The 25,340-nt window shown below is 52.5% G+C and overlaps 2 protein-coding genes across 7 annotated transcripts in view; both read right to left on the bottom strand.

Moving 5' to 3' along the window:
• The window catches only part of RARA (retinoic acid receptor alpha), a 34,900-nt gene extending 31,158 nt beyond the window's left edge, over nucleotides 1–3,742 (bottom strand). Inside the window, exon 1 of the mRNA XM_057716969.1 lies at nucleotides 3,324–3,742. The gene's annotated coding sequence lies outside the window, so the exon portion shown is untranslated. The remainder of the gene's footprint in view (nucleotides 1–3,323) is intronic.
• CDC6 (cell division cycle 6) overlaps nucleotides 1–25,340 on the bottom strand; it is a 38,606-nt gene that overhangs the window by 8,073 nt on the left and 5,193 nt on the right. For 4 of the 6 annotated variants that reach the window (XR_009050087.1, XR_009050086.1, XR_009050088.1 and 1 more), the window contains 8 exons: nucleotides 25,091–25,266; nucleotides 24,592–24,698; nucleotides 23,652–23,791; nucleotides 23,039–23,139; nucleotides 21,820–21,884; nucleotides 19,409–19,611; nucleotides 18,829–18,969; nucleotides 16,077–18,511 (listed from right to left, as the gene is read on the bottom strand). Coding sequence is in view for 1 of the 6 variants with exons in the window: in XM_057716965.1 (XP_057572948.1) it covers nucleotides 18,422–18,511; nucleotides 18,829–18,969; nucleotides 19,409–19,611; nucleotides 21,820–21,884; nucleotides 23,039–23,139; nucleotides 23,652–23,791; nucleotides 24,592–24,698; nucleotides 25,091–25,266 (1,023 nt within the window). In the remaining 5 variants the exon portion in view is untranslated. Of the gene's footprint in view, nucleotides 1–15,862; nucleotides 18,512–18,828; nucleotides 18,970–19,408; nucleotides 19,612–21,819; nucleotides 21,885–23,038; nucleotides 23,140–23,651; nucleotides 23,792–24,591; nucleotides 24,699–25,090; nucleotides 25,267–25,340 lie in introns of those variants that run through there. The other 2 variants (XR_009050089.1, XM_057716965.1) reach the window with 2 other exon arrangements.

The raw sequence follows: 25,340 nt of genomic DNA, 5'->3' as shown, positions 1-25,340 counted from the left end.
GGGGGTTGCCTGGTTGCAGAAATTCCACCTGTCATTTTGCAGCCCCCCTCCCTGGCCAGCTCCAGTTACAGGGCTGGGGGTTGGCAACAGGTGCTGGCCAGGCTGGCAGCAGTCTAATCCCCCACCCGCTCCCCAGGCTGACAGTGGTGCCTGGAGGTCCAGGCAGGGGCCCTGAGTGGCAGGATGCTGGGTAGAAGAAGGAGGCACTGCTGCCTGGTGGGTGGGGGGCAGCCCAGGCCCCTTCTGTAAGACCTGGCCCCCTGGACTCTATGATGTGTGTTAGAGGGTCTGGGGAAAGGCAGGGAAACCTTAGTTCCATAGCACCTATTTGATTTCCCCACGATGCCAAGCAGGCGGGCTAGAGTGTGGGAGGTCTGTCTGCCTGCCTCTTCCTCCTCTCCAAATTCCAGGAACAGGCAAGGGAGGCTCCAGTTGCTGAGAGAGAGAGCAGGCAGGCGGTCCCAGCTGAGAAGGAGAGGGGGCGGGGACTGGAGCGGGAGGCAAGATCCAGACGAAGCAAGAGACACCCACGCCCAAGCCAGACAGGACAGACACCGACACAGACACATTCTCACACTCTGGGCCTGGTCCCCGAGTGCCACCCACCCTGCAGGGACGCCCAGACTCCCTCCGCCAGTCCTGCCAATCCCCAGAACACTCCGTGGACACACACGGAGATCCAGGCCTTCGCCCCCACCCCACATCCCCCCCCACAAACGCCGTGGGCTCCACAGAGCAGCCAGAGGGTGGAGAGGGGAACAGAGGGAGGAAAGACAGCAGGCGTCAGAGAGGATGCGGAGCCAAAGCCCTGGGAACTGGGGTATCAGTTGCCGCACTCCTTTCCCAAAACCCAGTAAGTCAAGACAACCCTGGCCATCTTGCCAGGGGCCCTGCCAGCTTCCCACACTCCCCAAACCACCACCACCAGAAAGGGTGTGGGGTGCTGGGCGAGTGGAGACTACCCCAGTTACTCATCACAGGGACAGGATTACGTTCCCCAGATGCCCATCACCCCCGAACCCAGACAGAGCTCCTAAAAGGACCCCAGAGTCCCAAACACACCCACCCATACAGCCGAGTCTGGGTCCTGCCCTGCCGGTGCCACCCAGAGGACAGAACGGAACGGGGCACTGAGGTTTTATCTGGGGGCAGGCCCCACCCTGTCACACAGTTCTGAGGACCACCCACCTAAGACCCTCAACTCTGAGCAAGGAGTGGCATGGTGGGGGGGAGTAGGGGGCTCCCAGAGGGCAGGGCCAGCTTCCAACACCAAATGATTTAGGGGAAGGGGAGCTAATTAGCTAGGGTCTGGGTCAATACCCACAAAACAGACCTGAAGGGCCAGTCAGACAATGCCCTTTCCCCCCACAACAGACCGGGTGGCAGGAACCACGTCATGGCACATGTGGGTGACTGTGCCCAGCGGGGGAGGCATGAGGGTGATCAGGATGGGGCTGCCCACAGCTAGCTTCCTGCCAGGCTGCCACATGGCTGGGAGTAGGAGGGGACCAGAGAGATTTCCCAGAGTGTAGCAGGGGCATTTAGGGTCAATCTGAAGGACAGGGATTTGGGGGCTATAGGAGGAGGTGGCCAGGATTAAGTCATCCCAAGCCCAGGGTCTTCTCAGCACTGCCACTGCACCTGCAGTGCCCTCACCCACCTGGCAGGGAAAGTCCTGAGGCGACTACCTCATGCACATTCATTCACACTCTCAAAGTGCCTCCAAATCCAAGATGCTCAGCTCCCAAGGGCCTACTCAAGGCTGACCCTAGTGACCGCTCTGTCTCAGACCAACACCGCCCAGACTCCCAGGCAGAACTGACGTCCTAGCCCCTCCCAGGGCACCAACATCTTTCATAGCCACAAACTCCCTGACTCCACAACCACCCCCCTTTCTCCCTCCAGCTCCAAATACTCTTTCTCTTATTCCCTCCCCCAGACTCATCTCCACCCCTCACAGGGGAAGCCCAAAGGCTCTAAACCACCCCCACTGCCACCTGGGGCTTCCCCGGCCCAGGCTCCCCATCAAGCAAAAGGCTCTGGAAGAGAGTTTAGGGCTTGAGCCTGTTTCCTAGCAAGACCTGGTGACCTTACTGAACCACTTCCCCAGAACAACCCTGCCCTATGACCACTGCAGCCAGGGAAGGGGATAAGAGACATCCCTGAATCTCCTAACCAGGAAAGCGGAGGAGGGACGGCAGCGAGGAGCAGAAGTGAGGGTTGGGGGTAAGGAGCAGCGGGTGGGGGAGTGGGGGAGTGTTCCTCTGAGAACACACACGTGCACACATCTCGCAAGCAGGAGGCAATCTGGTTACAGAAGAGGGAGCTGGCGCTAGTGGGGGCCAAGGCTTCCCCTCCATGCCAGCACATGGGCAACCCATCCAAGGTAAGATGGACAGTGGAAAAATGTCTCCAAGACTGGGGGGCTTTTCTTGTCTGATTTCCACATGAGTTAGTCCCCATCCCCAGCCTAGCACACTGGAGGCCTGGCCTCCTTCTCACAGAGCAGCCTGACAATAGGGCAATGCCCAGAGAGGAGAAAGGGCATTGCCAAGCAGATTTCCCAGCGCCCCCCCCCCAAAGGGCATTGCCAAGCAGATTTCCCAGCGCCCCCCCCCCCCCGCCCCATACACATCTGGCTAGCAGCTTCCCCGCCTTCTGGGTGGCACCAGGTCCCAGACACCCTCAGCAGAGCAAAGACGGACCAATCTATTCGTTCCTCCCTACACCCCCAACCCCACAGTGGCTCCAGACCCAGACACACCCCGCCCCTGGCTGCACTGGCTCCCGTCCCCAATTCTGACGGCTCCCCGCACTCCACGGGGGACACCAGCTGAATGGGCCCCGCCCCCCCATCGGCTGCCTCTGGTGGGGGTGGGTCCCCAGGCTGATTCTCCCCAAACCACAGGGCGGCTCAGATAACAGGAGGGAAAGAAGGAGGGGGCTAGTCCACTGGGCATCCGATCTCTCCCCAAACAGGTTTGAAAGTCTTTTTGTTTTGCTCGTTTGTGAAGAGAAAAGCGAGAGAGAGGAGTTTCCCGGCGGCGGTTCTGCCACAGCCTGGGCGCCGGAGACACGCGCGGCAGACAGCCCCAGACGCCTCACGGCTGCGCGCGAAGACACGGGCGCAGACAGACGCACAGACGGGGCTCCCCCACCCTGAGCACGGCGGCGGCTGGTTGAGAAGCCCAGGAAACCCCAGGTTCCCGTCGGAACCCGCCCGGCACCGGGTCCCCGCCCGCCGGTCCTATCAGGAGCAGGCCAGGGGGCCCCGATGCCTGCGGGAGCCGGAGGCTCTCCAAAATCCCCGGGGGAGAGGTTACCTCACAGTGGGGGGAAGCAATCCGTCCGGGTAGCCCGCGGGCACGGCGTCTGCCCTGACCCTGAGCCTTGGAGCCGCTCGGCGTCAGGGGTTGCGGGGTCCGGGGAGAGGAGCGGTTTGGGGGGCCGCGGCTCAGGGGCGCGGGGCGAAAGCAGCGGCCATGGCGAGTCACGTGCGGAGGCTGAAACTTTACCCGGAGCCCCAGACTTGGGGGGGCGGAGGGTACAGAACCGCGGGGAGGCCCTCACCCTCGGGCCCGCCCCCGTCCGCGCGCCGACCAATCACCAGCCAGGGGCGGGCCCACAGGATCACGCCCCCCTCTCCTTAACAGACCCAGGGAAAGGGCGAGTCTTAAAGGAGCCGCGCCTAGCAGAAAGCGGGACCGTGGGAATTAGGGAGAATCCCTCCCTCTGCCTCAAAAGGAGAGATTCAGAGCGAGAAGGGGGAGTCGTGCTCAAAGAATGGAAAGAGGGCTCGGTGGAGAAAGGACTGCAGTGTGTGGTATCACACTCCCTTCCCCCCAACCACACACCCACACTCACAGGGACACACACACCCAAACCAGAGTCTGAGAGGCGGCGACGTAATATGGAAGCGAATACAGTGACTCCCGCCCTAGCTGTCAAGCCCCTGACTCCCATAATTATAATCCTCCTCCAGGAACCCCTTGGAAATGAGAGCCGTGTGACCTTGGGCAAGTCGCTTCCTTTTTCTAAATCTTAATTTTCTCACTGGCAAAAAAGCAGTGCAAAAGCAGGTAGACCGCCCTCAAGTACACCTGCTCTCCTCTTTCCCCCAAACACGTTTGCAGCTCGAGTGCATCGGAGGAACTCTGGTCCAACCAAACCCTTCAGCAACTCCCTGAACCCTTCCCCCAAAAGGACAGTGGCTCGTGTGAGCCGAGTAGGGGGCGCCCAGGAGCACCCCTATATGCTACGGGACTCAGACTCAAGCTTCTTTCTCCTGGCCCAGGCTGGAGGAGCCAGGAAAGCCCGCGTTCTTGTTCCAGCGGGGCAAGATCTGAATCACTCTCCCTCTGCAGACACCCCAATCCCCGACACAACCACAAGCCCCCTCCCAGCCTGCTGCTCCGTTTGGGAGGGCCAACTCCCCACCTCTAGCAGTCTACTGGAGGAGAGAAAGAGGACTCAAGAGTGAACACCCCCCTTCCCATCCCCGGTCAGAGAAGTGGCCACAAGTGCCCCTACAGGACTTCCCACTGGAAGGGGAAGTGCCACACTCCCAGGCCTCCGCCCAAGTGAGGAGACTCAGCCTGACCCGCTGGCAGAGCTCGCAAACCCACCGGCCCCACGGCCCCGGCTTTACAGACGAGGAACCCCAAGCTGGGAGTGGACACTGGGTTTAGTCCCCGATCGCCCTGGCACCGGTTGCATAGCCGGATCTAGGATTGAGGTATCTGAGTGTCTCTCTCCAGCTTTGGGCCCCAGCTTGGGTAAGGAAGGACAAGTAGGGTCGGCGGGACGCTGTGCCCTGAGGTCCGGCGGCGTAGGGGGAAGAGCGTCCAGGCAACGCTTCCCCAGGCCCCTTCCCGCCCGCTGGGCCGGGCCGTCTCCCGCTCCCGTCTGGATTTCCGTCCGCCGGTGCGAACCGCCCGCCCAGCCTCTCCCGCCCTGTCCCGTCCAGATCCATCCGCAAACATGCGCTCAGCGGGCAGGAATGCGCCAATGGCTCCCAGATGTGGACGCCGACGCTTAACCCCTTCCCCCCCAGCCCCCACCCCCAAAGGCCTTCTAGCTTGAGTCCAGCCAGCAGCAGGGGGCGCCGCCCAGATGACGGACCAGCCTGGGAGAGGACTCAACGCCAGCCCCCACCCCACCCCCAACCCCAGCCCGCACGGGCTCCTCCTGGCCTAGATTCTACCAGTCTTCCTTCCCCCGGAGGCTAGAAGGGAAACATCACGGACACAAAAATGCAAGTGTGCACAAACACAGGTATACTGCCTCCCACGAAGGGCGGCCTTCACGTACACCTGCCAGCACATGGGGTCAGGCACACTGGGGCACCCGGAGATGCAGGTGTGCAAATGCACACTCAGGACACCCGTATATGCACACACACGTGCACATTCAGAACACACATGTATACGCATGTACGCACACAGAACAAGCACATACAAGACAGGCATTTGTGCAAGCACAAGGTCACGCAGCAGAGGGTGGGGCACACTCCTGAACAGACAGAGCAGTAGACCCACATGCAGATGAGCCAAGAAATTCATGCACCCACAAACCTGCTCCCCACAGGGGGCAGACACGCATGCACAGAAGATGGGCACCCATGGGTACAAGCACACGGCCTGCACACCTTTAGGGCACTCCCTCCCAGCCCAGCTGAACTCCAGCAGTGCTGGGCCCACTCCAGGGCTCTCCCCACCACCACCACCGCGACTCTCCAGGGACCCTCATGCAGGAGGGAGAAGAGCCAGGAGGCAGCAGGAGACTGGAGGAGGGAGAAAAGCCACAGATCCAGGGGCTCCTCACTCTTTAAAAGGACACTCCTTCTTGGGGCCTATTCATCCCCACCTGCAGGCAGAAGGAGATGGGCCGGGAGAGGAGCCTGAGAGGCTGGCTTCCCAAGATGAGGATCTCTCTCCCAACCAGAGGAAATCTGAGAGAACCCTGATAGGTGCAGGGCCAGTGACAGCCCCCCACCCAGACAAAGGAGATACAAAATAGCTGTGAAAACACCCCAGGAGGGCCCACACTTGCAGCAAAACAAGGCCTCCCTTTTGCAGCCTGTGGGGAACTCCTGAAGAATAGCATCATAGGTAATCTGAGCAGAGGATGGGAAACTTTGCCCTTCTAAGACCACCCGGAAGCAGGTGGATTGGAGATGTCTGCTGGAACCTGAACGGACCCCAACAGACTCCTCTCCCCCTCCCCAGCCACCCAGCTCATCCCCAAAGCCCCCTCATGGCCCCACCCATCTGATTCTCACGGTCCTGGAGGGTCATCTGGGGCAGGGGCTCCTGCTTCCATTGTATAGATGAGGAAACTGAGGCTCAAAAAGCGAATTGCCTTGCCCAAGGTCATACAGCTTGTCAATGGCAGAGCTAAAATTCAAACCCACAATCCCCTCCTCATCCCCTCATTTACTCTGAACCAAGTATGTTTCCACGCAGTACCTTGCTCCCTCTTCCTTTACCCCCTCCACAGAGCACACAGAAGGAAGAAACACCAGCCTTGCCGGGCTCTGCAGATTTGTGGGTGGGGCCAGCCCATGCCAGAGAGAGATCAGCGAAGACGCTGGGTGCTACACACATAGCCCCCCAACCCCACCCCTAAGCACAGGGCCCACCTGCCCAGCAGGCACGGCCAGTGACTCAGCTGCATCCGGGGGAGATGCCAGGGCAGTGACTCACCTACCGAGAAGAGCTGAGCCTGGCACCTCGCCAGCTCCAGGACAGAAGTGACTTAGTCACCGAGACCGTGATACCCAGCAGGCACAGCCCAGGGACTGGGGACAGGGGCAGGCTGTGTCCTCCATGGTTCTATGCACCCCCAGCAAAGAACAGGCATCCTGGGGCAAGCCATAGCTGTACCTGCCCCTGCCCCCTCACCACTGCCCACCCCCACCATGCCAGGCCCTGCTCCAGTGCAGACAAGTTTCCTGGGACCCCTGGGCTGCCCCGCCCCACCCCTGAAGCCTGCCCCTTGCCCATCACTCACCACCCACTCTCCCACCAGCCCCGCCTCCTCCTGCCACCCAAGTTGTACCCAGGCTGTGAGTCTCCTTTAACATGTCTTGGCAGCACCTCCTGCCCCCACAGCCCCTCTCACACACACACGTCCCCCCCACACACACACATACACACATGCACTCTTACATACTTCTGCCAGCCCTGCTTCTGCCAGCAGCTGCCGAAGTTGTTTAGCAGGAGGGGAATCGGGAGGGTGGGGTGCAGGGATTGAGTTACCAGAGGCTGATGGGGTGGGCTGTCACCCAATCCCTTCCCCAGCTCGTCCTCCTCCCTGGGCACAGCTTCCCTCACCCACCTGCTCCCCTCCCACCTCTGGCTGGCAGCACGCTGCCCTTTAAGCCCCTCCACCCCCACTCCACCCAAGCTAGAAACTAAATGTTCAACCGTATTTGTCATGCTAAGACCAGCCTAGTACATGAGAGAGAGAAAGACAGAATGAGAGAAAAGACAGAGATGGGCAAAAAGAATAATTCCCGCGCTCAGGGCCCAGGCTACAACCACTAGGTGTGTGTATCTCTGCGTACGTTGAGCCAGAAGGGGACTGAGTAACTCCCCAAGTCCTGGGAGAGTTGATGGGGCCCGAGGGGAGCTGACAGACTGAACAACCTCAATCCATTTGCACTATTGATTTCTCATACACCGCAGCCGGCCTGATGGGGGGATGATAAATCAGCCCCCCAGAGACATAGAAACTGAGTGGAGAGAGGGGGAGGGGCCCCTGCACCGCAATTTGTGGCCCACTGAGACCAGCTCGGTGGGGAGGAGGTGGGCAGCAGAGGAAGAGGAGCCATCGAGTGGCAGGAGGCAGGGTGGGGAGTGGGTGTTGGATTAAAGCCTGTCTGGGACACCTCCTTCCAGCTGGATCTGAAGCCGAATCAAAGAAAGAAGCGGGGGTGGGGGGTGGGATAGACGCTCAGCCTTTGGCTATACAGGCAGGGCTCTGAACAACGCAAGGGTGCCATTCATGCCCTGCTCTATGGACTGGCGCCCCCTGCAGCTGTGCAACATGGTGGCCCTGGGGGTGAGGCTGAATTCTGAGGCACCAGATTTCTACACTGAACTTTCTCCCCCCACACCACCACCAGCTGCCCCTGCCTCCAGGCCTCAGAAGGGCTCACTTCTGACTGTGATCAGAAGCCAATGGCGGGACTTCCCTGGTGGCGCAGTGGTTGAGAATCCACCTGCCAGTGCAGGGAACATGGGTTCAATCCCTGCTCCGAGAGGATCCCACATGCTGCGGAGCAACTAAGCCCATGCGCCACAACTACTGAGCCTGCACTCTAGAGCCTGTGAGCCACAACTATTGAGCCTGTGTGCCACAACTACTGATGCCCATGCACCTAGAGCCTGTGCTCCGCAACAAGAGAAGCCACCTTAATGAGGAACCCACGCACCACAATGAAGAGTAGCCCCCACTCGCCACAACTAGAGAAAGCCTGTGTGCAGCAACGAAGACCCAACACAGTCAATAAATAAATAAATAAATAAATAAATAAATAAATAAATAAACAAAAATTAAAAAAAAAAAAGAAGAAGCCAATGGCAATCTCCCTGCTCCCACCCCCTTCCTTTGTTGGAGGATTGGCAAACAACCACCATGACCTAGGCATGGCAGGATGGGAGCTCACAAAAGGCTCTGGAGAGTCCAGAAACCTGTATGCCAGTCCCTGGTCTGTCCCTAACTTATCCCGAGACTGTGGGCACATCCCCAGCCCTCTCTGAGTCTCTCAAATGGAGTTAGACCCAGATGCCTCTTCTCAAAGGTGTCTCCAAGCTCCCAGCTCGCCAGCCTGTGAGACTTTTGGAACCTGCCCAGCACCTCGATTCACACCAGTGGCCACAGGCCACCTAAACAAACCCCAACCCTGACCTCCTTCCAGCCTGGACACAGACTCTCTCCACACGATGGAGACTTATAAACAAACCAAGCTGGGGTTTACCGGAGACCCTGCGTAAACAAGCAGAGAGAGAAAGAGACCAGGAGCCCCGCCAAGGCCCTCCTTGCTGCAGGACGGGAGGGAGCATAACCAGGTAGGGGGAAGGACCGTGACAAGAGAAAAACAACCGCAAGGGGCCTGGATTGGGGTTCCGACACAGCCAATGACTGGCTGAATGTCCTAGGGCCAGTCACATGGCATGTTTCCCCCTCTGTAACGGGGAGGGATGGTCCAGGTGCTTCCAAAGCCTCTTCTGGCTCTGAGTCTATTTGGGCAGAGAGAGCCCTGAGGGGTCCCCAGGACTCCCCTGCCCAGTCCGGCCCATCTACCGGGTCAGGACCCTCTCCGCAAAGCCCTACCCCTGCCCGCCGCGCCTCCTTGCTCTGTCTGCTGCCCCTCTGGCCCTGCCTCACTCCTCTGCCAGCCTGCCCACCCTCACCTTGGCCAGCCCCTCGGCCTGCCCCGTGCTTTTCTGCACGTCCCTCCTGCCAGGGGACAGACCAACTAAAAATAGTCCCTGCAGCCTTTCTCGCCCACAGCTGCCCAAAGAGCAGGAAATGAGGGGGGCAGGGAGGCCCATGTCCTGCTCTCCCCCACAAACTCCCAGCCCCAAATCAGGTCCAGCCCTCCAGCCTGGGGCTAGTGCCAACTTGGCCATCTCGGGGGCATTCCACACCCCTTCCCTAGGGGAAGGCCTGCCCAGAAGGGCCTACAATCAGAGAGCTGTCCTTACCCCGCGGGACGAGGAGAGAGGAGGCCAGCGGTCTAGAGGGAAACCTTCCCAATTTCTGACAAATCAGTGCCAACCACATTGTGGACACCGAGAGGGCAGGGCCTGGCTCCACTGACTGGTCTTTTGAGGGCAGAGGGAGTTGGTGTGGGGAAGTTTGTCCTGGTTTTCTTCATCCTGGCCCAGCTGGAAGGAAGACAAAATAGTGCCCCAGCCTCAATTACGCTAATCCCCTGCTCCCCCAAATGTGTGGGTGCAGACAGAGGGGTTTTGGTAGTCGCCCCCAGATACCATGGGAAAAAGCTAAAGAGGCTACATCTTGGCTCCCACATGTGAAGATGGAAGCCTGGAGGCAAGAACAGGCCATGCCGGCCAGGCTGGGCAGATGCTGCCCTTAAACTGAGTCAGAGGCTAGGAGGGAGGAGCGGGGTGCTGGGGGGGCAGGGGCTACAGTGCCCCCACCCTTATCCCACCTGGGATTCCTGACACCTCCCGGCCCTGGGAGAAGGCCCTCCCCACGCAGGAGGAAGGAAACCAGCTTAGCGACTCTCTGGAGGCCTGCAGGGCAGCCCTGCACCATGCTGCAGGCGGGAAACCCAGGAGTCCTGGCGCCCAGCCCAGAGAGTGAGTGAGAGAAATACCTTGGAGGGGAGGAAACAGCCCAGAGTGAGGCAGACACATGGTGCCCCCAGCAGCTCCCAGATGTGACCCTTAAGGAGGAACTGGCCAGAAAGGCTGAATGGGGCAAGCGAACACATTTCTGAACAAGAAGAGAGAAGAAAGCGGAACCCTGGGGTTGGGGAGGGGGGCGGGCCAGCTGGGCTCTCACCTGCTCTCCTCTCCTCCCCGTCAGAGTCAGAAATGCTGAGGTTAAGGGCACTAAATATCAAAGAGGTCCTGGGGTCCCAGGTGTGTTCCCCACTTTCCTTATCTCCAGACCCCAGCCGGTGCGTTCCTGAGCTTCCCCTGGCACCCCTTCCCTGGGGCCTAGCCAAGCCAGGAGTCAGCAGGCCCAAGGTGGTGCCTGGGAGGCCTGGGCAGTGCCAGGGGCAGCCCTCATACCATCCTCCCACTGGCTTCCCTCCCGCCTGCTCTCAGCCGCCACACATATCTCAGCTGTCGAATCCGATTAGGGCTCCTGCCCAGTGAGCCGGACAAGGAGGCCACTGGGCAGGGGAGAGACAGGGACAAGGACGCTGAGCAGGAATGGCAGGAGGAAGTTAGAGATGGGGCTCAGGGGAGAAGGTGTGGACCCCCAGAGGGAGAGAGCTGGTGACCAGCTATAACATGCTTTAGGGGAATTTCTGCAGCCCCTGGGGCCAAAATGCCGTCTGGTTCCTCCATCTCCCAGAAGGGCAAGGATGGGGGAAGGAAACTGAAGGTGGAGAGAGATGACCTAGATTAGAAAGAGAATCCCATCCTAGTATCATCCCCGCCCCAGCCTTTACTACCATTTGCACTGGGCTGCGGGATACATTATCTTATGAGGTCTTTATGGCTGTATCTCTACCAGGCAAGCAGGGCTTGTTACTAATAGCCATTTTGATAAATGAAGAAACTAGAGGCTTAGAGACCTGTATAAATGCACGTAGTTAAATGGGCGAGCTGAGTCTCACATTCAGGGCTGATTCTCAGTCCACTGCTCACACTCAGAATTGACTTTCCTTCCTGGGTCAAGAGCAGGATGAAGTCACTCCATTATCAACCCTTAGGGGATCTGGGGAGTCATGGAGGAATACAGAACACACCCCACACCTAGACAGAGTGGGGTGTGTTCTGTATTCACACCTGCAGAGTTAGTTGCCAGATAGGGATGTGCCGCTCACCCACCACATAGAGAGCTACAGGGGTTCGCTCAAAGTGGGACCCGTCTCTTCCATCGCTCCCCACCGCAGTCTGCTACTCCCAGAGGCAATACACACACTTACACACATGCTTACTCAGACAGGCCATACACCCCTGCTGCAAACCCACCAAACCAGAATGAGATGCCCTAGATCTTCAGAGAACAAGCCCTGTCAGCCCCCAACTAGAGGGACAAACAAGTCACTGCCAACAGTAGGTATCATTCAACCCTCCCCTGGAGAGCCTGCAGGAGGGCAGAAGCTCTGGGGTAACACCAGGAGCCCGAGCTCTGAAAGCCAAGGAGCCCAGGGAGCTGGCATGGCTGGGCGGCCTCCCTGATCTGGTCCACACCCCTTCCTCAGCCATCTGGGCTGAGTCTGTTCTGGCCTGGGCCACACTCTGGGATCTCTCCCCTTCAACGCACGCAGCCACCTCTGTCCTAAGCTTATAGATCTTACAACCATATGGTCTACACACACACATACACACACACGCACACACATGGGGGGGGTGCTTTCCAATAGGTGTTGAGGTGTTGGCAGGGATGGGAAGGATGGGGCTCCAACCTGAAAGAACTTTCCCCAGAGGGAAAGGTCACCAAAAAAAATAAATAAATAAAATTTGCTCACAATCTCCACTACCCTCCAGCAAAGCCTTTGGCCACTCAAATGTGCAATGAGCCTGGAAGGGGGCACTGGTTCTACAAGGTGAGTAGGGAATGGGGGGCAAAGTCCTGAGCTCTCATGGCTGGGGGTGGGGGAGGAAGCAAGAGAGAAATCCCCCAGGGAGTCTCCGGTCCCTGCTGGGCTCCCTGTGGGGTTCCCTGTCCGGCTCTCCGTGACCCCAGCGCTGCCAATTCTCCCCTGGAGGTGAGGTGGGGGAAGCGGGATTAGGCAGTGCTGCAAAGGAGGGTGCAGGGGCTGGGGCCTGGGCAGACCTTCCCCCCACTTTCCATTCTTAGCTAGAGAGCGGGAATGCCTCGGGGGGCGTGCAGCAAGGGCGCCGGAGGGCGCAGGGGCTCTGAGCTTCCAGACACCCCTCTGTTCCCAGGCTCCCACCTTCCTGGACTACAGCGAGCAGTGGGGGAGGAAGGACGGGGAAAGCCTGAACTGCCGAGAGGGAAGCGACCGGATCAGAAGCGGAGAGGCCGGGCGGAAGGCGGCCGAGGGAGAACTGGGAGGGGGTGTGCGTGGTCCTACCTGCTCAGGTGCGTGCCGGCGGGGGGCGATGGGGTTCCCGGGAGAACCGGGGAAGCCCTCTCAGCTCGATTCAGGATTCCCCCCTGCTTCTGGGTTAGGCTGCTGCAAGAGGCACGGCTTCCCGTTGGGTCCTAAAGCCCACACGCCAACCAGTAGGCGCTCCCCGCCCTCTCCCACCAGCCCTGACTGGGTCAGCGGGTGCAGAGCTGAACTGATGGGGCAGAAGGAACTCACTGGTGAAAGACGAGGTCTGAGTCATGGGCTGGAACAGCAATAGTCCCCAGTCTCAAATACACAGTACATGGGTGATTTTAGCTGAGGATTTCATGGGGCAGGAGAAAAAAGACATTTCTTCCGCCTGCTCTGAACAGATGGATTTGGGCTTTGATACTGAAGGTGGGGTTAAGATCGCTTTCCTAACCACTCCCAAGTAGCCTGGCTATTGAGAATGTGGGGAAGGGGACCTTCCTTTTGGATGGGGGCTCACTTCTACCCTCCCCCTCCTAGACAGCACACAGTCTCCCCATCTCTCCCCCACTATTCTTAAATGCCTAGGAGGCCACACCAAGGGGGAAAAGAAACCAAACACCCTGATTTCCAGCAAGAGGGCAGTGTGACTTGGATAGGAGTTGGAAACTGGCAGTTTTACATCCTTAGACTGAGGCCTGCGTATCTGGGAGTGTGTTGGGGTGTGCAGATATACATAGCCAGGTGAGAGTAGAAGCAGGTAGGGCTAGGGGCCTTCGGGTTACATCCATTAGTAGAAATAGTGATTGTCAGTGGAAGAAGGGGACGCAGAACCTAGGGGTCAGCTCGGGCCCCTACACGGCCCTTAACAGGACCCAGAGACTTTACCAGCATGAATGCGTTCAAGAAAGAGTATTTTCCCAAGTACCATTTAGGGTAAATACAGGGGGGCAGAGGGCCTCTTAGCACAATTAGATCAACTTCAAGGGTACAGACCCAGTTTAGGATAGCCCACCTTCTCCGAAGGGAGAACTCGGGGTTGGTGGGCCAGATTGGCCAGGGAAAGGTGGACGGGGAAGGCTGCAGAGGGCTGGGTGGAGTACATTTTGCCAGGAGGGTTGCACACATCTCCAGCAGCAAAGCAGGGAAAATGTCACGGGGTGAAGGGCCAGGAGAAGTCAGGGACAGAGTCAAGGGAAGGGAGAGGGCACGGCCTCTTCCTAGAAGGGGAGAGAGCGGCAGCATTGCCTCCACCTCTTCGTCTGTCTGGCCGGAACTGGGGAAAGGAGCTGGATGGCAAGTTTGGAGGGCCCCAGGGCGGAGTCCATGGGGTGAGCTCAGGTCAAGCCTTTCACCCTAATGTGCCTCAGTTCTCTCCCAGCTGTTAAACAGGGCTCTTGGTTCTTCCCAGGCAGTTAATGAGTGTTTACAGAAGAGCTTGGAGATCTTCAGATCTCAGCTGGGCCACCACTACAGTTATAAAGCTCAATAAGGGCTGAGTGTCATTTGGGGAGGAGAGGAGTAGGGGAAGAGGGAAACAGACTACTCTCTTACAACCTAAGGATAAAGCCACGCTCAGAGAGCAGCACAAGCCTCCATTGCCACAGGATATCCTTGTGCCCAGGGATGGAGGTCACGCACCCCCGTCCCTCTAACCACCACCGAAGGCTGGCCTGCAGCTAACTGTGGGCAGAACCCAGACTACAGCTGGTCTTCATTAACGCCGGCTTTTTTCACCCCCCACCGCGAACCCACAGCCTCAACAGGCCGAGGCTGGAGGGGCTGCCCTAGCCTGATCTTGCAGCTGACTCTGGGGTGGGGGGCACCGCACCAAAGGCCAAGCTACCAGCTGAAAATAAGGTCGAAGCAAGACTCCCTTTTCCCACTGGGAGCGAGCAGAGAGGAAAGAAAGGAGTGTGAGGGTGAGAGGGTGGAGGTGGGGGAATTTAGGGCAAACAGCAGGCAGTGAAGTCAACTGGATCTAGGCCCAGAAACCCCCACACCCTGGGGCCAAGTCTTACTCTAGCTTTGCTTTCAGCTTGAGTCTTGGCTGGGCCCCAAACTAGGGAAGGCCCTGGCTGCCCCTTTCCGCCTCCCTACCCCCACCCTTATTAAATACACATTTTATCTCTCAGCATCTTCATTATCTTAACTGAAGGAGACAAGCAGTGGATGGCGGCGGCAGAGAGCGTGGGGGGGGGGGGACGGGTGTGGGGAGCAGGCGCACCCTTGTTATAAAATGCTGATCTAGCTCTTTCAGGCAGTGTGGGAAACAGAGGAGGGATCAAAGGGAGCGAGGCTGATTCAGAACTCAATTAGAGCTTTTAAAAAAGGAGCTGGCTCTCTCCTTTCGCCAGCCTGCAGACAGCCTTTACCCAGGCCCCTTGCACCCAATTAGCTTCTACTGCCAGCGCCTTGGGGCTGGGGTTGAAAATCAAGTGGAGGCCAGAGGGCACGCCTTCTCCCCCCACAGCACCACCTCTTCTGGGAAGACGGAGACCTGCCGCTGTTGGTCGCTTAAAAGAGAAACGTCTTCGAGGGTACCTGATCTTTTCGGGAGGAACCAAAGATCACATATTTCCCCAAAAGTTAAAAAGTGGGACATCAGGGTGGGTTCCTCCCCAATCCCTTGCCAACTAGAGGCACAGCCTCTGGCCCATCTCTAGGGACACTAGGTAACATCCAGACAGGCACCCCCTCTTCCCAGCCTGTAGGTGGTACTCTCTCCCCATAAGCCAAGGCTTCCTGGGAGCAACATGGAAGTCACCTCAAGCGAAATACCACCACAGCAGAGGGAGCCACTGGAATGCCATCTGTGAGGCTGATAAATGCTGTGCTGACATGTGTGGTAGGACGGAGCACCCCTTTCACGGCGGCCTGCTCCACCTCCGTCAAAAGCACCAGCAATGTCTGCCTCCAGATTAGAACTGTCTGCAAGATGGAGGGAGAGGCAGCATCTTACTTGGTCATATACCTGTTCCCTCAACAGCTGTTGATTGAATATCTCCCAGGTCTCAGGCACCATACTAAGTGCTGGAGACAGATCCAAATGTAAATAAAATCTCCATCTCAGTTCTCTCTTTTGGTCTCCCTCAGTAGTCAAGGTAACCTCTCCACAGATATTTTTAAAAAGCCGCAAGTTGTTTCTCCTTCCTACTTCCCAGTTCTTATTGCTGTATCTTAAAAGGGCACTGCATAAAGGCAGGGAGCAACGCAGAGGAAGAGAGAGAGAGAGCTCTGCCGACTTTCTGGATCTCAGGGTAGCTTGGACCTCACACTCTTGTCAGTCATCCAGCCACAGGCAGGTCTTCACTGAGCCAGAAATGTCAGTCACAGCTCTGGGGTTGAAACTCACACCAGTTTTATTGTGCCTGTGTGCTTTCCATGGCAGTACCCACCAATACGCTATGGAAGCTTCATCTGCTTCTGTGAAGAAAAATACATAAATAAACCAGGATACAGACACACACCCCACCACCTCCAAGAGGAAGAATGTAGGTCAGCATCTCTGCCACTACTCCATGTGAAACAGCCTATGCTCCTGGCAAAAGTGAGTAACCACAAGCCCAGCCCAGCCCCCTGAAACTCCCACCACCTTCTCAGAGCACTCGGCTTCAGTGAGAAAAGGACTTTCTTCCTCCTCTCAGTCAGCTTCCCGGCTGTCTGAATTACACTGAAGACTCCACTGACAAACATACATCAGCTTTCGCTCCCACAAGGGCAGCGGAAGCCAAGCAGGGACTCTAAGTCTGCTTCACGCATCATTGACAGAACCAACCCTGTTCCAATTGCTGAAGTCTTAAGAGCAGCAATGACCTAGAAATTGACAGTGGGGGGAGAACCGAAGGAAAGGAAACTAACAGACCGGTACACAGAAAACCCGATTTCCAAATACCAGGGGAAAGGGAGAGAAGGGAGGTAGAGGGGAAAGAAATTTGGCCCCTTTGAATCTGCAAATGCGATCTTGGCTCAGAGCCATGGAGGATACACAGCAGCCCCACTGCGAGTCAAGCCATGTTCCTGACTCCAGCCCTACAGTTAAGAGGAAGGCGCCAAGCCTCAAATACAGCGAGGTGGGGAGGCCGCTCCTCTTTGGGCAGGATCCTACTGTGGACACAGAACAGACAGCAGCTGCCCACAGTGTGGAAACAAACTGTAAAGCAGTCACGTCTCTTAAGGCTGCAGCATCCAATAAAATGTAATTTAAATCAAGCCTCGCATCTGTTCTCAATCCCATTCAGTCTCTGCTTTCCATCAGCCTTTGGACAATCTCTGCAATTACGCTGCTTAACCCTTATAGCCCCAGACACTTTCTAAGCTTCTAGGTATAGAACTGTGGTCTCCCCTCGCAAACTGCTCCAAGGGAATGAACGCTCTAGTAAAGGAGTGTGAGCGTGAGACATTCAGACTCCTGTCTACAGACTCCGCTCTGCTACACTCACCAGTGGCTAGTGTTCATTTCAGAGGGCTCTGTGTGTCCTTCTTCTATCCTGTACCACCTGCTGTGGCCCAGATCACATTGCAAGGATACACTGGGCAACATGAATGAAACAGTGGCCAACAGATCATTTGTACACATATCAAGTTCTCAAACCCAAGCCATGTCAGGAAAGCAGGGGGAGGCAGAAGAGCTCGGGGAGCAGGACAGACTTGGTCACTGGCTCTCAGACCACTCATATCACACATGGTTTGCATTCCAAGCATTTGCTTGAGTTATAAAAGTACAGCAATTTCCCAAATGAATCAAACTTGGTTTTTTATTCCCCCTTCCCTCAAAACGACCCCAGCCCCATGCCTGCACTTTCAAGGCAGTCAGTGTTATAATGGTGCCCTCTGGCGTCCCTGACACAAACTGCCATTTAATGCCACTGGAAACCAAACCCAGAAAAAAGGGGAGACTTGAGTAGCCATCTGGATTAATTTATCTAAGAAGAACGGAAAAATGAGGTTTCAGTGAAAATCCAAGCCCCAGCTAAGGCGTCTTGAAACAAGTGGCTTCATCTGAGAGCAGCTGGGACTGTGGGACAGTTTAGGGAGGAATTTTCACATTGCCTTCTGAAAGTCTGAGCTCTCTTGAAATGTGATTGCTTAAGAAGACAAAGAATGCAACTTGAAAATAAATATATTCACAATCTGTAGTCACATTCTCCTTACCACCCCCACAACCTTGGGAGTGCCTGAGAAACTCAATGAGTCTTTAAAATGTCACAGTGCGGAAGTATCTGCAACATGGACACAGTATACTCCACAAAGAAAGACATTCTTTGATCAAAGTGTCCTCAAAATCTCCATGTGGACTTGCTTATTTTTCTGGATCATCCTTTTTCATTCTTTTTCCTCTAGTCCAAAAGTTCTTTAAAATACACCGATGTTTGAGGAAACTAAGAGATAAATATATGAACTTTCCAAAGCATAAGTGTGTATACTTGCAAGCATGTTGGTCAGAGGCACACTAAAAGTAGAGGTAGTGAATGTAATTAAAAAGGGCCTACTTGGTAGTTTTTAATGCAAACATAATAAGACCCAAAGATATAATTCTGTGCTACTAGTCACGAATCTGTAGATTACATTTTATCAGTTTTAAGTAAAAAAGGTCATGTTTGCTTTCAGACCTGAGTGTATAAAGTACTAAAATGAAGATTTCATCTCTCTCTAAATGCCAGCTGGATACTTTCAGGTGGGGTATTAGTATACAAGAATTTAAGGCAATCCAGTAGCTAAGATATTTCCGACTAAAGCTTTGTCTTTCAGAGCATGCTCTATTTCCTTCTCTTCAATCTTCAGAGACACCTGCAAAGAAGAGAAAAGGACTTTTCACGATGGAGAACTCACAAAAGCAAAGTTTTTATTACACAAATGTCTACCATGTTAAACTTTTCTCACAGGACACAGGCAAGTTTAACACTGCTTTTCCAATAGCCTGGAAAACAAAAAACAAAAAACAACTCGTTCATACTACTGCCCTATCTTCACACACCTTAAACCCCACCTAACAAAAAAATTGTTGATCTAATTGTAGTCATTTTTAAATCTTTACTTAAGCAAAAGATAAGCTCTCCAAAGCAGGACAATTAAAAGCAGTGTCACAAAGCAGCAGTTTGTTGTACCTTTGCCAAGCGGGTTTCCTTTTTTTTCTTCAATCCAAAAATGCCTCTGGCCTCCAAGAGCCCTGAAAGTGACAAACACTCTGACTGGTCCACAGCTGCCACCTGCTGTTTGCGACAGACGTTACTGTAGGCTTCATATAACTGGGAGGAAACAAGGGGGAACAAATGTTGCTTAAAAGTCATATCTCTTGTAACCCTGTAATCTTTTAAAATAATGTGAATCTGGGTTTGCAAAATAGTTATCTGAATACCGTAATTCTCTCCCTTTTCAAGGAAATCCTTGAAAAGGCATTTTGGAGATACTGCCAAAAACCTATACTGTAATGCAAGAAAGGGGCTTTATGTATTTCATAGGGAGAGGCAGAAATAAAGGGGAGAAGATTAATGGTAGAGTCTCAATCACAACCCAAGGGAAATAAAGTCAGCTGCCTTTTACATGATACCAGTACTTATTCTTACTGTTAAAATCCATTTTTAATTCACATCAGCTGGAGCACGATAGGCCTTTTGGAAAATATCTGCTCTGCAAAGCAGATTCTCATCTCCACCCCAGCTCCATCTGCTGAGATTCCCAACTAACCTTCCCCAGAGTGACCTCCTTGATTTTCAACTGCCTGGTCAAGAGCAGCAAAGAGCAGACCAAGATCTTCTGCTGAAGAGGGAAGGAATCTTGTGCTCCCTCTTGGCTCAAATTCATTCTGTTTCCATCAACTTCCGAAATCACCTGTGATATGTGAATAACACCAACCCGCTTGGGAACTAGTGACTCAGATGGTGATTTACCTACAAAGTAAATAAATCAAGCTAATTAGATTTTTAAAATATTGTCAGTATTGAGACAGATGATATTAAGTTTCACCAGAAGGAAATTCAAGAGCAAAGCAGAGGTTCCAATTCTGTAACTAGAAGCCAAAAGATGAGACACTCAATGCGACCCTCAGAAAGATGCCAAAATGTGACATGACTTGGAAAGTAGGGTTATCCTTTTTCTGGGCAGATGGTGAGCCATTTTGTCCTATAGAATGCAATTTAATGTCAGAGAGATGAAATCCACCTCATGAAAGAATAAGGACCAGACAGAGAACTAATGTACTCCGCGCTGGAAGGTTCCTAATGTCTCAAAGGCAAAGAAGGATAGAATCTTGAAACAAAGATGGCTGGGCCTGGTAATTTTTAAAGGTTGGAAAAATTACCTAATATTTCAAATCAAATGAGTCGCTAGGGGACTTCCCTGGCAGTCCAGTGGTTAAGACTTCACCTTCCAATCAAGGGTATGCGGGTTCGATCCCTGGTTGGAGAACTAAGATCCCACATGCCTCACGGCCAAAAACCAAAATACAAAACAGAAGCAATATTGCAACAAATTCAAAAGACTTTAAAAATGATCCACATCCAAACAAACAAACAAAAAGAGTGGCTAAACGGGGACAATCCTACCTAAGTCCTCTAGATACCTCCCCAAATGACCTTTGAGGTTGGGTTCATCTGCCCAAGGCGATCTCCAGGAGAGTAACACTTGAGAAAATGTCATTGGATATCTCAGCAGATAGCACATCTCAGAGGCCAGAGGTCGGGAAACTGCCAACAAGCTTGGGAGGACTGTGGCCTCATTGTTTGGACGCAGCAATTGCAAGTCGGAGGAGGGGTTTGCTCTGTAACAACCTTTGCCTAAAGTTACTTCCTGAGACCAAGTCAGTTTTCCCACAAGAGTTTCCTTCGATTTCGTGTTCACAAACAGGATGCTACCATGGACCAATCGTAGTGGAGAAACTGGAGATCAGTGATCAAGAAGCAGAATCTTAAAGCTGAGAGGAATGTAGAGGTCTAGTCTTGCTCCCTGCCCAACGGCTCTCTTCAAAACAATCCCAACAAGTGGTCCCCTATCCAGCTTATGTCTGAGCATCTGCAACACTGGGGCACCCACGCTGTGCCAAAGAAGCCCAGTTAGTGCTATTTATTGGAAAGTGTCCTCTTATATTTATTTGAAGTCAGTCTCCCCATAGCTTTCTAGAGCCATTAAAAGCTAACCACACATACCAGAGGTCAAAAAACAGGAATTAGATTAGTCTAACAATTTATGATGGGAACTCACAACCTCTTTTAGTTCTATGTGTGCGGGTGGTGCTCACAGGGTCCACTGACAAGCCTAAATGTTATCAGTAGGGGAGAAAAGGGAATACTGTAAATTTGAAAAGAAACCAGTATCTAGTCTATGCATTGGCAAATATTACCTACTAGCAGTGTAAGCACTAAGTTCAGCTACTTCTGAAATGTTTTTATTAATTTTCTTTCAACAAGTTGATGGAAAAAAGTGTTTTCTGTGGAACTATGGTGCTAGAAACAATTTTAGTAACTCTCAACCAGTGCAGGAGTGAAGGAAGAAACAATCAAATCAGACTGTCCTGTTTCTAAAGATTAACAGTGGATATTAGACACAAGATACGTAGTTCATGGCCATTTTACATCTGCCATAGCTAAGAGAACAAGGCTGAGGGAAAGGAAAATTAATATTGTCGTTTTGTGAAAGCCTGCAGTTTACTGTAGCAATCCTACCTTTGTACCTCCACCCTGCTAGACCTGCTCAGAGGCTTGCGATATCCCAGGCTGAACTCGTTTCCCCTCTGACTCTCTGACTTCCCTGGCTTTGCTTTCACCTATATTGAGACCTAAAGTGCACTCAACATAAGTACCTAGAGAGAAGCTGATCCAACGCTACTGTCTAGTTTTCATTCCTAGAGCTTGGAAAGAAAACTGACTCTGTCCCAACCATTCATGCAACACCCTGGAGAACTCATTTCCAGTAATGCATGGATTACAGCACTGGCAGGCAAGATTGAAATAAAGTAGATGAAATGGATGAAAAACACAGACACCCATACACAGATGGGTGAGGGTGGATTTAACTATGCTCATTTCATCTTTCTATGTCTTTCCTCAGAAAAGTTAAGCTGCCAATTATAAAGCAAAACGGAAAGGAGATAAACTACTCACATTCAGACAGTGGCTTGAGGATAGTCTGGCTTTTGACATCTGACTCTACAATTTCAATAGCTCTCCTGTAAAAAAAAAAAAAAAATTTTCTAAAATTAATTTAGGCTGAGCCAAACCAAGCACCACACCAAACCACCAAGCTCAAAAACAGGCACATTAACAAAAAGCAACATGTTTGATCATTTTAAAGCCCCCCAAAAAAACTGGGTTATGTCTCAGCTCCAGGGGACTTAATTGCCTTGAGATGATTCATGGACCAGGGAACCCGAGAAACTTCAACACGAGTAAGTCATCATACATTGAGCCAATGATAACATTTTGGATAAGGAAAAAATGTCAAGGATAAGAGAGAAGATATATAGTGTGGGTGATTGACTAAAGAGAGCCAGTACCACCCATACACACCAGACCTAAAAGGAGAGTCCTCAGTTATCTATACATAGGATATATGTAGGATAAAACCACATCGGCCTACATGATTCTTGCTCAAAGTTGCAGTCTTTACCCAAGTAGTTTGCTGATGAGGGGAAACTTTCAAATCCAGGATCACCCCATCTAGCAATAGGAAGAGCTTACTCTCCCACTGGTCTCTCCAAAGTACTTTGCCCACAGGAAGCCATAAGCCAGACCTGGATCTTCTGCATGGCAGTAGGGGGAGGTTGGGCCAGTGGGCCAACACAGCAAGTATCATTTTAATGGGCCCAGTGTCCCTACTGGGAAGGAAGAAATTTCATCAGTCAGCACAGAGGCTTTCCCCAGCAGGAGGGGCTGCGGGATGGGAAGGGAGAGAGAGGTCTGGAGTACAACTGTGGGGGACCACCAACTGGAGGAAGGGGTGCTCGCAAAGGCAAAAGAAGGAAAAAAAAGTCTTAAGGCAAAGATGGTTCAGGTCCATAAATAAACCTGCTTGAGACCAGCTAATGGAAAAGTAAACTGGAGTCTTTTTTAATACAAATGTAATTAACCAATCTATAATCACCACAGGGAGTGCCAGCAACATCTCATTTGTTTCTCCCTCTGTAGGTAATGGACTGATAATGTTTCAGACATTAACAGGGTGGAAATGCAGAGCTCCCCACTGAGAAACAAGTCCTCCTTTCTGAGCGTAAAAAGTGGCAGAGTGGAGCCTCTTAAGCCACATTCACTTGAGTTACACGAGACAATTAACAGCATTTCTTTTTTTTTTTTAATAAAAGCAGCCAACAGTGCCATAACTCACCTGCAAACATCGAGTGCTTTGCGAGCATCTCCCGAAACAGCAGAGACTTTGCGGGCACAGAACTGAACGGCAGCACTGTCCAGGACCTGATCTTTACATGCCTTTGGACAAGACACAGAAGATGATGGTTTGAACTATAAGACTTCTTCCCCTCTGCAATTTAGGTCCCAGACACTTATATTTGCACACTTAAGTCAAAACTTGATCGATCAACCTTTAGGGTCTAAGAGATGCCTTTTCTGCTTAGAAGTAAATGAGGAGATTTCATACATTTAAGCATTTTGTAGGAATGTGGTAGAGGTTCACAAAGGGGAAAAAAAAGCAATTGAAACTTAAATTAGCAAAATTAAACTAAACTAAAATCAATTTGGTCATTTACAATAGAGAATGTGTTTTCATAGGTTCTATTTTAAAAGGCTATTAGAGAAGCATTTGGGTGACTCCTCTCATTTTTATTCCAACACTAAGGCATCAAATAAATGGAGCCAAGAGTAGAAATTCATATAAAAATGTTCTTACACTGGCCTATAGGAACTCCCTGTTAGTAATGCAATCAAAGTATTTGTGAGCCATTTTCGCAGGTTATAGAAGGAACACTCAGCTTGGCACTCACCTGATTAAGTCGGTCCTGCAAGATAGTGGCTATCTGAGTTTTGGTATAAGGTGGGAAGTTCAGCAGCTGTGGCTTACATTTCTCTCTAGCTTGAAGCCTTGGCAGGATTCTATCTGTGAGATCCAGGGTATTAGCAATACCTGAGGAGAAGATAAATAACACTAATCATCACTGGTCAAATCACTGTAAAAGGAAAACTAAACCCTCTGAACCTTGAATAAGGGACTTCCCTGGTGGTCCATTTGTTAAGACTCTGAGCTCCCAATGCAGGGGGCCCAGGTTCGATCCCTGGTCAGGGAACTAGATCCTGCATACCACAACTAAGAGCCTGCATGCCGCAACTAAGAGCCTGCATGCCGCAACTAAGACCTGGTGCAGCCAAATAAATAAATATTAAAAAAAAAAAAATCCCACAAACAAAAAACTGAATAAAATTTCCAGTTATAACCCAGCATTCCAATTGTTGCTTCCCACTTGCCCCCAACCCCACCCACAATACCCATTAGGTAAGATGTATAGAATCATTGAAGAATGCTCTTTTCAAGTTAGGTTTAGAATTGTTCACTGATAAGCAGCAACAGATCCTCCCCAAATCGATTGTCTCTGAAATGCAGTATTATGTCATTTCTATTCAGAGTTAACAAAGTTGTCTTGACTTAGATTAAGGTTTCCTATTATTTTATAATACCTTTCTTATTTTGATAAGCAGAAAGCTGGTGTAAGATCAAATAATAGGCGATAAGGGAATTCCCTGGCGGCCCAGTGGTTAGGACTTGGCGTGTCACTACCAGGGCTCGGGTTCAATCCCTGGTCAGGGAAGTAAGATCCCGCAAGCCACGTGGCACAGCCAAAACACAGAACAAAACAGGTGATAAACTGAAGAGATGAAAAAAGAGAAGTCTTTAGAACCACCATGTAACATTAACAACAGAGCACTAACCAATTAGCACCAACCGAGAACCGCTTAGCCATGGCCATTCAAACAGTGTGTACAATACATCCTGCCCTCTGCTGTCCAGCTGGTCCATCTCGTCCAACACCAACACACTACAAAGAAAGAGCAACAATTAGGATCCATGTTCACCTTCTTAACTCGGCAATCTGTTTGATCTGGGCTGACTCTAGGGCACATTCCTATAGCTGAGACCGGTTTGCAGATGGTAATCTGTCCCATCTCCAGTCACTGTTGTGATGATACCCCCATCATCACCAAAAACAGGTTTTTCAAGCAATGAGTTTAAAAACATTTCCCCCCAATTTAAAATTAGTTTTTTTTTCTTTTCTTCTTTCCCTTTAAGCTTATGTAACTACCCCTCAGAAAATACAGCAAATGTTCTTTTTCTGAGCAAACTGATAAATTCAAGAGACGAGAATATGCATTTGTGGGCAACAGATCTTGCAGATTTTCACAGAGCAACATGCAGCAGAGCAATGCTTACATCATGGGGCCCTTCTCTGCAGTCATATGGTTTTCCAGTTTCCTCATTATGTCCTTCCCAGCTGGCCTGGATACTTCTTCCTGACAAATCTCCTGAGCGATGGCTGGGAATACAGCCTGGGCGCTCCTCAAGGACATGCAATTCAGCACGATAGTTTTAAAGCCTTTCAGTTCCTTCTAGAAAAATGCAAACATGTGAGTTATTTTGGCCTCAGATAAAGGTTTGATGGAACCTGAAATGTCTTTGAGAA

Source organism: Hippopotamus amphibius, chromosome 17 (genome assembly GCF_030028045.1).
Source record: "Hippopotamus amphibius kiboko isolate mHipAmp2 chromosome 17, mHipAmp2.hap2, whole genome shotgun sequence".
Taxonomy (NCBI): domain Eukaryota; kingdom Metazoa; phylum Chordata; class Mammalia; order Artiodactyla; family Hippopotamidae; genus Hippopotamus; species Hippopotamus amphibius.
The sequence above is the reverse complement of the archived record's forward strand: the minus strand, read 5'-3'. Positions and strand labels throughout refer to the sequence as shown.